A 14472-nucleotide genomic window follows, 5' to 3' on the forward strand; every position below is an offset into this window, starting at 1 on the left:
CAGGTTATGTATAATTTATTTTTTTTCTCTGTCTAGAAGTCTTTTATCATTAAAATCAAAATGTCAATATTTTTTAAAATCATACACGCAAAAAGAACGCTTTTAAATGTTAGCACGGCTCCTTTTAAAATGTTTTTACATATGTACGTTTTTTTTTATACTTGTGTGACAAAAGCAGAACGTGGTCACTCGGACAGCAAAGGGGAAAGGAAGAGCATCCCCCTTTCTTGAGAGTTAAGACAGCAATGCAGGACGCAAAAATAAATACAAGTTTTGCACATGATAAATCGGTCAAAGTTCAGTAGTGCGCGGATGGAAGGTGGGATTAAGTGGATGTGTATGTCTCTCCTTTACATACATTTATTATTATTAATAGAAACTATGTTACAGAATGTCCCCCCCGACCCTCCCAGGGCAACTGACTTACAGGCAGCCCAATACTAACACATCAAACTGTACAATGTCCAAATCCCACCTAGCCAGGGCATCACCACACAGTTAAGCAATAGATTTATATACACAACCATCCAATCTGGAGTCACTATAGTACAAAAAAAAACGAGGGAGGAGGATAAGGGGGGACGGGCATGCTGCTGCTGCTTGGTATATTATACAAGGAGGCCATTTTGAGGACCAGACAAGGCCATGCTGCTTTCAACACAAGACAAAAAAAAAAAAGAAGCAAATTTTATAAGCCAAATTTGGGAAAAGATTAAGACTAATAAGGCAACAAATAAAGTGATTGTGATATGAAGCTGCAACCATTTGACTCTGAAGGTTTAGTTTAATCGAGTGGCGTTTATCTACTTGGGTGGTGGAGTGAACAAGTGGTGAACATATCTGCCACATTGTTCTGAGGTTCTGGGTTCAAATCTTTGTTCCGGCCTTCCTGTGTGGAGCTTGCGTGGGCTTCGCCGTACTTGTGTAGGCTTTCTGCAGGCAGTCTGCCTTCCTCTCACATTCCAAATACTTTTTAGCTTCATTGAAGACTCTAAAAGTGGTCATCGCCTACATGTGCCATAACTGACTGGCGACCAGTATAGAAAAGCGATATTCAGTCCCCATCTTTTGACGAGACACCTAAAATGGCGTCCGTGCCTTCACTGTCCCGAGCCGCCAAAACTCGCCCTGCTGAGGAGGGGCATGGGGGGTAATTTAGCTGTAATTCATCAAGAAGTTGTCATTTGGAGCTATAAAAGCAAACATTAAAAAAAAGGGACAGTAGTGTAATGAATATGTTGTGGTGAGATGATAGAAGCAAAAAAAAAAAAGGGAACAAAAAAATAACTTGGGGCTGAGACAGGAGGAGGAAGGGAGTCGATGAGTCCCTTCACTCGGGCATGGTTGGGCTTGGGAGGATGTTGCTTGGTCATTAGCATCCGCAGCCTTCCCTCTGGGGCTGCGGTTCGCTCGTTAGCCGGCCGCCCTGGGGGGCTGACGGCTTGTGCTGGACGCCCGACTCGGCGGCGTTCAGGTCCAGGCTGCCGTCTTGGATATTCTGGTAGATCTTCTTGGCCGCCTCCAGGAAGGCGTCCTCCACGTTTTCGCCCCTGAACACAAGAGAAATAGGCGTCAGGAAACGCGGGGGGTGGAGGGGGTGGGGGGGTTGCCCCCCGGCAAGGGAGACGTTTTGCAACGTTGAGGTTGACTACACTTACGTTTTTGCGCTGGCTTCCAGGAAGAGCAGACCTAAAGAAAGAACAGTTTAATGTTTGTATCTAAATATGCTGCCTTGACTTAAAAGTTGAATTTATTCCGTGATCATGCTCTTAATTAAAATAATTTTTCCCCCTTGAAATGAATGTCAATTTCATACAGCTTTTAGGGTTGATTTTTAAGTGCATTTTTTTCGGTATTGCTGTACGGCCGTTCAGAAAAACAGTCGAACAGTCGTTTGTGAATTGCAGTTTACTTTTACTTGTATATAGAATACTTGGTGACCGTGTTATCTTGCGCTCCACAAATACGCCATATATTTAAAAAAAATATATATACTAAAACTTTTAAAATATAAACTAAAACATAACTGACCGTTCTCCTCTGCAAACTGTTTTGCTTCTTCGTATGTGACGTCTCTCTGGGCCTCCAGATCCGCTTTGTTTCCTATGAGGATGATCACCTGTAGATGGATGTGAGGACGGGAGGAAGAATAATTCACTTCAAAGAAATGCATCAAGAAAAAAAAAAAAGCTTAATTTAGCACCGCTCGTCCGTCTGAAAATGTACTGAACTTCAACTGGAGTGGTCGGCCAAGTTGAGGGCATTAAAAATAAGAAAGCGATAAAGTATTCATTTCACAATATTTAACACGTTTATTGTTGTTGTTGGATTATTGCTGGTGAACTTTGCATGTCGTAAAAAAATGTTAACCGCATACTGTATGTTTCAGTGTACTAGGGCGTCCTCCAATTGTTCATGATCCTGTCAGGCCCCAGAAATGAGATCAAATGAAAATGTTTCAACGTACCGTATTGGGATTGGTGAGGTTTCTGGCGTCGGTCAACCAGCTGCTGAGGTGATTGTACGTGCTTCTCCTGTGTGAAAACCACAGTCACAATGGCTTGGGACTTTTCATTATTATAGTTAGTTTTTATTTCATTTTGACTTTTGTTTTTTTAATTCAGTTAATTTTCACTACTTTTGAAAATCGCTTCGCTTAAGTTAGTGTTCATTAGTTTCGGCTTTTTTTTTTTTTTTAATATATAGCATAATTTGTGGAGTGTAAGATAATTAAAAAAGGGTCACGAAGGCTTTGTTTAATAAAGTACACTACAATTCCGAAAAGACCATCTGAGCTTCTTTTTTCTGTCCGGCCGTACAGTTATACCAAAATAAGTACATTTAAAAATCAACCCAGAAATCTCATGAATGAAATTAATGGACAAAGATGAAAACGTGGGACATTTCTGCTGAAATTAGGTTTATAAATGTAATGTGTAGTTTCAGTTATTTATTTCTTTTTAAATAAAACACCCATTTTTATTTTATTACCATTAACAAAAATATTGGCGTTACCTGACTGCAAACTTCACAAAAAGCAGGAATTTGGCAGCTTGACTAACTTTCGCAAGGCTGCTAGCTTGATGCTAACACACAAGGCAAGACGCCATACACAAGCTAATGGACTTAGCATCAATTTTGTAGTAATTCTAAACTTTTTAATCAATGCCTATTTGAACTTGAGCGATTATGACACAGCCTCATCAAATCTTCACTAGACATACCACTTTTATTACCTACAAGAAATAAAACGATATTTAAAAAGTGCTCACTAAAGCTTTGGCTGACTGGCTCGTCAACCATTTGTCTATTAATGAACTGCGTTCCAGGCAGCCATTTTAACAGCCGCATAAACGATCACTGTTGGTTTTCCTCCAGAGTTGAGAGCATTTTGGGGACTTTACAGGAGTCGGGTGTAGCGTGCGGAGACATTCCTCACGCGCCGTGTTTATTTAGCAGGACGCCGATAACCATCTCGCAGGGAAACATAGCACTACACGGTGCAGTGTGAAGGCCGTACCTGGTGATGTCATAGACCATCAGCGCCCCCGCTGCGCCGCGGTAGTACGAGCGGGTCACGGCCCGGAAGCGCTCCTGTCCGGCCGTGTCCCAGATCTGCAGCTTGATTTTCTGGCCGCTCACCTCGATTATCCTCGTGCCGAACTCCACGCCGATCGTGTGGGGGCAGTCTGCCATGACTGCGTGGGAGACAGAGGAGGGATCGGTTTGTTTTCATGGCGACCCGTTTAAATGCTTAAGCAAAGACGTCATCCCGAGTTGACACATTAGGGCTGAACAGTTTTGAAAAAAAAAAAAATAGTGATTGGAAAGCAACTCCGATTTGAATCCGATTAATTATTCAGCCCTACCGGCTACATGTAACTACATCTCTGTTAAACCAGCCAGCAGCAGGTGCGCGACGTATGGAACTAAAGGATCCAAAAGCCTTAAATTGCCAACTCGTCGCATTCAGTCGAGCCCGGCATCTGGCGTCTAAATGGCGCCCATTGAACGCGACGCCGACTGAATGGCGGCGGGAGGCGGCAGCTGACACACAGAAGAGCCTCTCGGTGCTGAGCGTGTGCTTCCTCCGCCGGTTTGAGGGATTTAAAAAAAAAAAAAAAAAAAAATGATGAAAAGAAGTCGGCAAGTACTTACATTTCTTTTCTGTGAACTGGTGAAGCAAACATGACTTGCCTACCCCCATATCCCCTGTGCAGAGTGAAAAAAACATGAGCAGATTTATTAGGGCTGAGCATTTTAGAAAAATCTTAATTGTGAACGTACAGGCTAGCAAAGTCTCAGTTTGTTAAGTCAGGAAAAATGGAACACGATTGGGATATTAGAGGCACTTGATACAAATAACACACGAGGCATCGGAAGCTTTGTTTTCGATTCATAACAGACACACACCTGATGCTCGTCATTGCGGTTGGAGCGTCGACATACTCACCAATGATGATGTATTTGAAAATGTAGGAGTAGTTGTACGGTGCGGTGGCCATTGTGGCTCTGAAAGAGAAGGAACACGTGGATGGGTCGGGTAATTAGCGTCATTCAGCAGCACAATGGTTGGAATATGTGAAGTTATTTAGAAAAAAAAAAAAAAATATATATATATATATATATATATATACTGGCGCTCCGCTTAGCACAATTCCCGCAAGGTGGAATTACATCAGAGTGCAGTACACTGCCCGTCGGAAATACTGTACATGGGCGACATGAGACTCTTAGGAAGTAGAAAGAAGAATTACACAACCCGTAAGAACACTGAAATGCAGTAGTGACATCCTGGCTGGCTTAATTGTTGACCGCAAAGTCAGCTGCTTTTTGTCTGACTACACGTTGCAAATGACACTTTTCTATGGTGGAAAAATCCATTATGAGAATGTAACAAGACACATTGTCTTCAGCTTTTTTCACAATTACAATTCCTGCTTAAAATTAGAGCACCCCATCCACAGCCCCCCCCCCCCCCCCAACCCCCGCACGCCCTTCCTCAGCTGCCTGCCGTCACATGACCCTCATGTGACCTCATGGCTATTAGACATTAGACGTAGCTTTTGCCGGGAAAGAAATCACAAAATGTGCTTTGCTTGTGATACTTGACAGGGACGCGAAATCTGGTGGTTGTCGGTTAGGAGGAGGGCGCGTTAGCATGTGACCAAATCACCTGGCTCAGCATTTCTTTTTGGACATCGGAGACACCATCAGTGCCTTTCCATGACTCAAAAATGGCCTTTCCTGTTAAACGGGAGTCAGCACAAACCTGCCACAATTTAAAGCGCCTACAATTAACCCAAAATCATGTTCAGCTGTTCTAGTAGGCTTTTCTTTTTAACCATTTTGCAGCATAAACCTGATGATTTTGCACAAACACTGATTGCTTAAAGTGCCTACAATTAACCCAAAATCGGGTTCAGCTGTTCTAGTAGGCTTTTTTCTTTTTAAATCATTTTTTGTTTTGCAGCATAAGCCTGATGATTTTGCACAAACACTGATTGCTACTTCGAAGTGTTCATAACTCCCTCCATTTAGTCTATGGAAGAAAAACGGTCCCAAAGCATGATGAGGAGTTTACTTAAATTGCCAACAAAGTCCGAACAAAAACAATGGAACAAAACAAAAGTATTAACGATGACGCTACTACTGCGTGAGCAAAGGTTATTAGTCTGTCAACTGTGTTTTCCAACCTACGTTGAAATTCGTCACCGCCGGGGAACGGAACTGCGTCGTAAACCGAGGACCCCTTCATATCCACATTTTGGAATCGTGACAAATACAATATTTGTGTTTGCACGCAATTAGCATGCCCCTTACAAGACAGGATTACGTTGACGGTATGTTTTAGAATTTGGAAGAGGCAAACATAAAATCCGACAGGAGTTTCGGTCTACATTAGCCATTTTTATTTGGTCTTTGAATCGCCATTACCTTTATTTGTTTACTGTTAACCAACCGGAATCGATTGTTCAGTCGAAGCCTAGACGTCCAGTAATTCCTCGGACTGATTTTAGTGTTTTTTCCTCCATTCGGGGCCCCGAAATTCATGCTTCGCTAAGCAGTCTTGACAGCCAAGTTGGCGTTAGCACGATAGCCGCTATATGACATCAGGTGCTATTGTGACAAAGAAGCGCCCACGTTCGAGCGCGTCTGCTGATGGCGAGTGTCGACCCGGGAGGAAGGTCTTTAAATGACATTGACCAGATGTCTTAGGGAGATTTATGGTTTTCAACACCCAACACCTGACTACACACAACTTTAGCATGCTAGGTTGCTAACATTAGCTCCGCGGGGCTGGATAATAGCATGAGGTAAACGTAGTGACAGTGTCAGCATGTATACTGGGGAGGTTAGAGCAAGATCAGCAGACTAAAAGGTAACATTTCGTCTTATTAAAGTGTTTGTTTTAACTCGTCAAACTTGCACCAGCTCCCTGTTGAGCTAGCTTCGTTAGCATCCCTGTTCCGGCCCGCAATAGCCGCAATGTTTTATTCGTGTTAACCGGACGTTCTACGCCTTTGTACGGGGTGGACGTAAAACGACGCGCCGTTGGTTTGTACTCACCAGGAATGAAGACTTGAGACGGGGAAGCGGTGGAGCGATTCGGAGGAGTTGTTTTTGCGGTTATCCTGGCTCAAGTAGGATCTGCCTCTCCAAGATGGCGGCTCGCGTCGGCACAGGGTTTCCTCCGCTGTGTACAATGGACTGGAGGGACAAAGAGCATCAACGGACGAGTCGACACTTCTGGCTCGAACATTACCTCACCTGGACAGGTACTCTATCGATCTAGCGATCGAACATTACCTCACCTGGACAGGTACTCCATGCATCCATCCATCCATGCAGAGGAAATACACTATTCATACAATGTCTGCTATTGGTAATATATCAGTAGAAATGCATTAAACGTATATTAAAGCTGAAGTCTTTATTTGTTTAAAATAAACTAGTTAGTTAGGACAAGACATCTATTATAGCGTAGTCCAGAGTGGATGATGCACTCAGCAATTACAACTCATCTATAACAGCAAATGACATGATTCAAGGAAGTACCTGTATCATTCAGATATGTATTTGTATAATACAAATGCATACCAAAGTGGATGACACAACTGATATTTATGTATTACCTTGTACAAAAACATTGCATCGATTGATGAAATTTGCTGTCCATCTGTCTGTCTGGCGACCATCCATCCATCCATCCTTCATTACATTCACAACATTAGGTACACTTGAAGCATCTTTTTGTGAAAAATATGAATAATTTTATTAATACAATAATGAACCACTTGACATGCATTGACTCTTAAAATCATGTATAACCGCATGCAGTGTGCTCTCCCAAAGAGAACAGGAAAAAAAACTAAAAAAATATATGTATGTAGATTTCTTTTGACAAAGTAACCTTGAAAGAAAGAACACACATCACACATTTTCTTATCTCAATAAAGATGAAATATCTTAGCAATGACAACGAATGCACATGATGTCCTCATAGTATAAGTGAGTGTCAGCCTTGATAACACTAGTGTGCTTCCATTGTGTCTTTAATGAAAGCTTGAGTGACTTCTATGGCAAAATGTTTTTATGTGAATGCTGAGAGAGGTTGTCATGGAGCTGCAATTCCTAGTAAAAGATAGAGCTGGAATTTTCCATCACAGCAAATCATCATGTCGTTTTTGAACCTAAGCTGACTTTTGGCAAGAGAAGCTGGTAGACCCTTCACTGGTCGCTAGCCAATGCAACACACACACAGGCTGTCGATAATTATCAAGAAAATGATTAATTGCAGGGACAATTTTGTAATACGGTGTCTCAAACATATTAGGTGAGTGACACAAAGTGTAACTGTTTGTAAACAATCGAAGTGCAGCTCAGATTCTGGCTAGCGGACATTGTGGCTAGTGCTACGCTTTTGGCAGAATGTCAAAACTGTGAACTTGAACGTGAATATCAGTGCCGAGCGATTAAAAAAGTAGCACGGTACAAATGCAACTTCCAGCCCATGCTGTTTTGATAAAGCAACAACAAATGTCTTTATATGTCTTTTTAAAGCATAATAATAATTCACACTTTTCAGATTGCATTAGTCTGCAACCTCCTTTTTCTAAAAAGTCAAACTGTTGATGTTGCATTTTCATGAAAGGAATATATCATCGCTGTTCTGTGACAAACACTTGTGTCAAATTTTTTCAGTTTTCTTATTTTTATGTGAATTAACGTGAAAATTTAAATATTTTTCCAAAAGTGTTTTTCACAGGACAGCGATGATATTTAAGTTGAAACTTCATTTCAAACGTCATTAAATCTGTTGCTGAAAGCACAAGATGAGCAGTTTTTGTTCCCTACTGTACCAAAAAATAACTTCGACCCAAGGTGCGTACTGAACGCCTGATCATTTTGTCCATTTAACATTAAAAAAAAAATCATTCAGGCCCTGACAGAAAATGCCAAGTGAACACACGACAGTTTTTCCTTTGTGTTTTTTTAAAATACACACAGTAAGTTTGTATTGCCTATCACCTACAACCACAAGCTAAGCAGCAGCAGCAGCAGCAGGCCGGCCAGTGCGCATGCGTTGGGTAGTTGGCTGCGCAAGGGGGCGCTGTTGCACAGATCCGAATCGCAGCAGTGGATGCGCACGCCTGGCAGCTCCTGTTGTTGGCAGTGTCTGGATGTGGCACAGCCGCTGGTCAGGACGATGCCCAGTGCCGCTGCACGGATGGATGGATGGATGGATGGATGGATGGAGAAGACGACAAGTCAGTCACTGAGGCGTTGACTGCCTCAGCAGGAAAATAGCAGCAGTAAGCAGCAAATAGTGCAAGTCTGTAATTAGCAGGGCATTTATGTCTGCACAGGGAACTGGAAAACCACATTTTAGGCATGAATTCAAAATTGATGAAACAGCTATTACAGCAAATTGCATTGTTTGAGGAAATACACTATCAATATTTCGATACAGTGTGTCTATTGGGGTGTCTATTAATACACTATAAATATATTCTCAAGCGTGCCACACACCATGCCATGCACAACATTGATTGTGAGACAGCAGCTACTACAACAAAAGGCTTTATGTGTGGAAATGCATGGCAATTAATTGGATTTAATACAGCAGATTGCGTTGTTTGAGGGAATATCTATTGCGGCTGACTGAATTTATTTATGCAATTGTATAAATGATCAGTCCGTGGTAAGGCTTTTTGGTGCAAATACATTTTTGTCACAGTAAAAAAAATATATATATATTTTAAGTGCAGTGTTAACCGAATACAAATACATTTTAAAGTGGATGACACATTTAGCAATGAATTAAGTGGCACAGTATCTAGTAGGGCAAATGTCATTATTTGAGGAAAGATGCAGAAAACATGTAATCAAAGTCGTCATTGATCGAGGCAAATAGGCAGTCAAATTCTATTTTCGCAGACTGGCTCAATGTTATAATTAGCATTCGGAAAATTCCAAAATCCAACCTGACGTCAACTGGACGCAAGGAGCTCAGCATCGGGGACTTGAAATCTTTATAATTGAGAGTCCAGTCCCATCGTAAACGTCACATACCCCCAATGTCAAAATGCATTTTTTTCTTTCCTTTTATTTGCTTTCTGACCTCTCAGGAGGTCATGTTTTCATCACCACAGGTTTGTTTGTTTGTGTGTGCAGCTTCCTGACAGCAGAAACACAGATTTATCCAAAGGTGTCCCCATTAAATTTTCATTGTAGCGAGTACACGTGATGCTTACAATGATTGAAGTTGCTTATATTTGTAGTTTTAACTGTAAATGTATGACCCATCTAACTAAGTTACCCTTACAAATAAACAAAAGTCGTGTAGATGGTGTTTGAAAGTATGCAGTAGATGTGAGTGTGTACATGCGGCGATGACTCTGTAACATCTTGCTAACAACCCAGGCTAAACATAGCTCCTCCCCAACATACAAAGATGGTAGTCCCTCAATCCCTAATGAAGTGTTTCTTCAACATGCTTCACTGTATAATAGAAAGTGCACAAAAAGATTAGGTCAATTTGTGCATAACAAAAATGTAAACATTATCTGGCTCTATAAAGTAATTGGAACATTAGCACCATGTAGATTTTTGTTAGAATTTAGCAATATCTGGGCAAATTATATGCACATGCGGTGAAAACTTTCCACTAACAGCCCAGGCTAAACTTAGCTCTTCCCCAACATACAAAGATGCTACGTCAACATAATTCCTTGATACAATTTTTTTTTGTGGTGTTTCAAAAAAAAGCACTAAAATCAGATTCCAGGGGAAAAAACAAATTTGTGAATCGCGACTTTGCAACATTTGAAGCCTTTGCGGAGGTCAAGCTGATTGACAATTCTGACAGTGTGTTTGTCAGTCAGTGTGACGTTGTCAGCCTCGGTCTTAGCTTGCACTCTCTCAAAGAAGGAGGTAAAAGGTGCCTAATCAGCCCTTTGGGCTTCCAGACGTCAAGGAGGGAACATCTGGATGTGCGCGCACGCGCGCGCGCATATCAGCATCTGACCATCACCGCCGCCCTGTTGAGGACATCCTCCGATTGACTTCACATGGCACCACGAGCGGCTTCTCACGGACTCAGTCAGCAAGGCGACTAAAACAGCGGCGTTACGTAAGCGGCTAAGTGAATATTCACAACGGCGGCCCCGAGAACATTTGCATTGAAGTACGATTAGAAATGATTAAGCCAATGTCCTCTGGCACGCCACAGTGCATTCATCACCATTTAATCATCTGCTGGCCTATACATATTCCCCAAATAAATATCTAACTTTGCTGTATTATCTGGGTCACAGAAAAATGACTGCAAGTCTTTTTTTTTTTTTTTTGACTGCATGTCCTTACATTCCTGTAAAAGTATGAATTTACCAGATATTTACTACATAGAGCCAATGTTCCAATCACCCTTCATGTCGCGATCCAGTATCCATTTATATAACTTAGTTCGAGGCCCCTTTGTGCAGATCATACTAATTAGTCACGTTTAAACTTATGCCAAAGACGAATTTATATGTCTTCACATTCCAGTCATTCAATCTGATATTTTTTTCAAACGTTAGGTTAAAAGAGGGTCTAAAATTATCTGGCAGTGAATGTGTTGAATTTAGTCTGAATTTATAGAAAAGCAGTATTTGAGCAGTGATTCTCAATTATTTTCTCTTAACCCCCCCCCCCCCCAGAAGGAAGTAAATATTTTTTAATCAGAGTTTGTGCTTGCCTTTTTAGACTAGTGTCTCTAGTAGGGCCTGAGCGATATGGATTTATAACTGATTGATTGATTAATTAATAAATACATAAGGACATTTTTTTGGTCCCCTATTACAACAGTAAAGATGTGAATTACAGGCAGAATATTTGACTGTTTTAGAATACTTTGTCCTTTAGTATTTGTTCAGCTTTAACACAGAAAGATATTTTTTGGCCGTGGTGTTGAATGAATCTTTGTCTTACCTTGTAATGTGTTAAAAAAAAAAAAAAAAATTAAAATTAAAATATCAGTCGATTTTAATTGGTTACCGGTAATTGGTCAAGAAGGCTGGGGTTGCAGAGTCGCACCCCCGTCCTCGGAGCTGTGAGGCGGATGCGCAAACCACAAGTCCAACGTACCGCCCCATGTGTTTGATGCAATTCATGTTAAAAGAAAATACGACATGGTTCACTTCATATGATTTCTAGCAAAATCCACATCTCCTTCACAATCCTTCCATATTCATTATCACCACTGCTTCAGGGTTTGATATTTTCTAGATGCGTGGGCCAAAAGTCAAGGGAGGCCAGTATAGGCTGCAGGTGCAAATAAAGAAAGGCGAATGGAGGTCCTTGAGCGTTCGGATGAAGGGAAAAAAAAAATGCCTCAAAGCCACTGTGAAATCATTCCTTAGTATTTTTCTTTCATTTTTTTTTTCCTCAGAGGTGTGATTTACTCACTGCTCTCTGTCTTGATGCAGAAGCGGTGCTTGAAGCCCTTGTGTGAGTGGGTGCAGGTGAGCACCTCTGGGTTGGAGCAGCCCACGTCCACGTACCTCTGACCCTGGATGATGTTGCAGCCATAGCACTGCAGACCCTCAACTGCGCGGGAACACAGAGAGAGTAAAGACAATTTGACAAGGTAATGATCACGCCTGCTATTGTGCGCCTATGGCAAGAACACTAAACACAATCATCATAAATAATCATAATAGAACTACTGGTTTTATTACTGCAGTAGAAAGCTTAACGATACCGCGGGGTGTAACATAATCAGGAAGATTAACATAATTCCTTTGTGGCCAGTATTTGTCATTGGTCGTATTGTATTGTTTTGTCTATTCACACTAGGTGATGAAATATACTCTACAGTCCTTATAGAATGTTGCAATTACTGGCTATACAGCCAGTTTATGGATATAGTAGGGCGGTAACTAGCGATTTTAAATAATTGATTAAACTGACGATTATTTTGGAGATAATCGATGAGTTGGATTAAAAAAAAAAAAAAAAACATGTTTAAAGTTCCATCCCTTTCTTCAAAAACAGGACATTATTTCAAATTGACGGCGCACAAACATGAATTCATTACGATTCGGCTCCTGGACTGGTCCGTAACAGTCCGCTTTCATGTAGGACGACATAATCGGATAATATTTGCTTTTAAGCATTTGGACGATTTTGATTTAAAAAAGATATCTAAACGATTCATCAATTTTTAAAAATAATTATCGATTAACTTAAAAATTGATTAATTGTCAATGAATCATTGCACCTCTAGTATATAAGCAAACACTTTATGTAGATAATCAATTTCGATTTACAGTATCTACTGCTAACTCTCTGTCGAGATCATAATAAACTAAAAAAAAAAAAGGAAGCAAAATGCAAATTTAGTCGGAGTTTATACAAATTGTTAAACAACGTGGCTCAAGATTTGGGGATACAGGGTATTATTTACAAATTTTACAAACCATTTTTTCAAGTAACAATTTGTCAAAATTATTACAAAATCTGACTAAATTCTCAAACGGTACTAGAATAAAATGTAATTGCACATCCAGTACAGTAGGTGGCGTTGGCTCTCTCGTTGTCGAGCGTGCACAGGGAGTATAAACAATGTTAGTGAACTTATTCAGCAGATTTATATTACTTTTTTGTTTTTCTTTAATATTAATAAGAATACAGTGTTATGCAGAGGTGTACTTCTAACCATTGTTTTTTTATAAACAAAGGATAATATTTATAGTCACGGTGGAGCATTGGCAAAATATTTTCTTCTTCCTGTGGTGGGGGCTTGGGGTTGTAACAGAAAGTAATTGACAAGCACTGCATCAGGGGCAGTGCCCCACCTGCTGTGCTTGTATGCGCTTTATATTTAATACAGAGCAGTGACGCACTTGCGATATTAAAGTCTATATAGAGATCTATTGTTTTTCTGTCAGTGTCTCCTACAGGCTTTGCCTGTAGAGGAGGTTAGATTAAGTTTGCGATTTCTGCCTCGCAACATCTGGCAAATGTTTGATCTAACCAGGCGAAATACTACGTTACACTAGTGTAGTTGTCTTGATGCATAACCTACACAAGTGCCCCATACAAAAGCCTTTTTGCCTTTCAGAGGCAGTTCAAGACAGCCACTTGAACTGATGACAGTATTGTGCTCAACACTTGAGGAGAAGTTAATCTAAAAAGCCATCAGGATCCATCCTGAGGGCTGCTTTTCTATTTCCCCTCATCTTGAGTGACAAGCGTAAAAAAAGACGCACTGGTGAGCTTCTCCTCTCAAAGCTTTTGGCCTAACAGTGACTGACTCAGCCTCAGTAGTGCTTCGCCATTTCAAAGCTTAGCAGCCTGCATACGTTGGAGGCGACGGCACAGAAAATGACTCAAGGGCGCGGGATGGAGGTGGTGGTGGTGGGGGTGACGCTTCCTTTTCAAGTGATGATTCAAATGATTTGCCCAAACAGCCGCAAGTGGGGCACATTGAGACCTCTAGCAATGACTTCTTTCAGGAATTATCCAGGTCCTTTTTACGATTTGCCCAGTACTTTCAAGAAGCGGACCGAATCCACCCAGGAGGGGGGGTTAAGCGGGGATTGTCGGTGAATTCAGTGCGATCGCACACACCTGCGACTGACCCGCCAAATCCCGCACACACAAGATGGAAGATCAGCTTTGGAGCTGAAACCAATCCGCCCTCTTTATCTGCGGCGGCCCGCGGAGGACACGAGCCTCTCACTTGACTGGCCGCCGCTAAATAGCCAAACCCAAAGCCGGGATGGAGCTTTCAGGAGCAAACTAATCCCGTCGCAAATGCTCTTACAAAAATCACTTTTGGAAATCTGCTCGAATCGATGTAAAGCTTCGCCGGGACTGCAAGTGCGTGCCAACCTTTTGGGGGGGATGTGCCACATTTGCCCCACCAGTTGGTGACACAGGAAACCAGGGGTCAGGTAACCCCCATTGAAGGACCACATGAGT

General features: G+C 41.4%; 4 protein-coding genes across 6 annotated transcripts in view; 2 read left to right on the forward strand and 2 right to left on the reverse strand.

The window, feature by feature from the left end:
* rab14l (RAB14, member RAS oncogene family, like) lies at positions 1 to 6733 on the reverse strand. The gene is made up of 8 exons (XM_086053152.1): positions 6571 to 6733; positions 4454 to 4512; positions 4159 to 4212; positions 3521 to 3698; positions 2468 to 2534; positions 2032 to 2119; positions 1659 to 1689; positions 1 to 1550 (listed from the first exon to the last, which is right to left on the reverse strand). The coding sequence occupies exons 2-8, from the start codon at positions 4503 to 4505 to the stop codon at positions 1373 to 1375; spliced, it is 648 nt and encodes a 215-aa protein (XP_085909278.1). The 5' UTR covers positions 4506 to 4512; positions 6571 to 6733; the 3' UTR covers positions 1 to 1372.
* The window catches only part of abl1 (abl oncogene 1, non-receptor tyrosine kinase), a 45441-nt gene extending 33323 nt beyond the window's left edge, over positions 1 to 12118 (forward strand). The window contains exons 13-14 of one of the 3 annotated variants that reach the window (XR_015089794.1): positions 6574 to 6823; positions 11973 to 12118. The gene's annotated coding sequence lies outside the window, so the exon portion shown is untranslated. Of the gene's footprint in view, positions 1 to 6573; positions 8273 to 11972 lie in introns of those variants that run through there. The other 2 variants (XR_015089793.1, XR_015089792.1) reach the window with 2 other exon arrangements.
* The window catches only part of LOC147135617 (uncharacterized), a 10244-nt gene continuing 2945 nt past the window's right edge, over positions 7174 to 14472 (reverse strand). The window contains exons 2-3 of the mRNA XM_086053153.1: positions 11953 to 12093; positions 7174 to 8723 (exon numbers count right to left, since the gene is read on the reverse strand). Of these exons, the coding sequence (XP_085909279.1) occupies positions 8533 to 8723; positions 11953 to 12093 (332 nt within the window). The 3' untranslated portion in view covers positions 7174 to 8532. The remainder of the gene's footprint in view (positions 8724 to 11952; positions 12094 to 14472) is intronic.
* ddx54 (DEAD (Asp-Glu-Ala-Asp) box polypeptide 54) overlaps positions 11986 to 14472 on the forward strand; it is a 22488-nt gene continuing 20001 nt past the window's right edge. The window contains exon 1 of the mRNA XM_086053144.1: positions 11986 to 12133. The gene's annotated coding sequence lies outside the window, so the exon portion shown is untranslated. The remainder of the gene's footprint in view (positions 12134 to 14472) is intronic.

This window comes from Filicampus tigris, chromosome 15 (assembly GCF_054856515.1).
Source record: "Filicampus tigris isolate MCC_2025a chromosome 15, RoL_Ftig_1.0, whole genome shotgun sequence".
Taxonomy (NCBI): Eukaryota; Metazoa; Chordata; class Actinopteri; order Syngnathiformes; family Syngnathidae; genus Filicampus; species Filicampus tigris.

Bases quoted from the DNA above. Each gene is read 5' to 3' on its own strand.
- rab14l (XM_086053152.1), bottom strand. From the start codon at position 4,505: ATGGCCACCGCACCGTACAACTACTCCTACATTTTCAAATACATCATC. The intron at 4,213-4,453 runs GTGAGTATGTCG...CACTCTGCACAG, and splicing joins TTTCAAATACATCATCATTG to GGGATATGGGGGTAGGCAAG. The intron at 3,699-4,158 runs GTAAGTACTTGC...TCTCCCACGCAG, and splicing joins CCAGTTCACAGAAAAGAAAT to TCATGGCAGACTGCCCCCAC.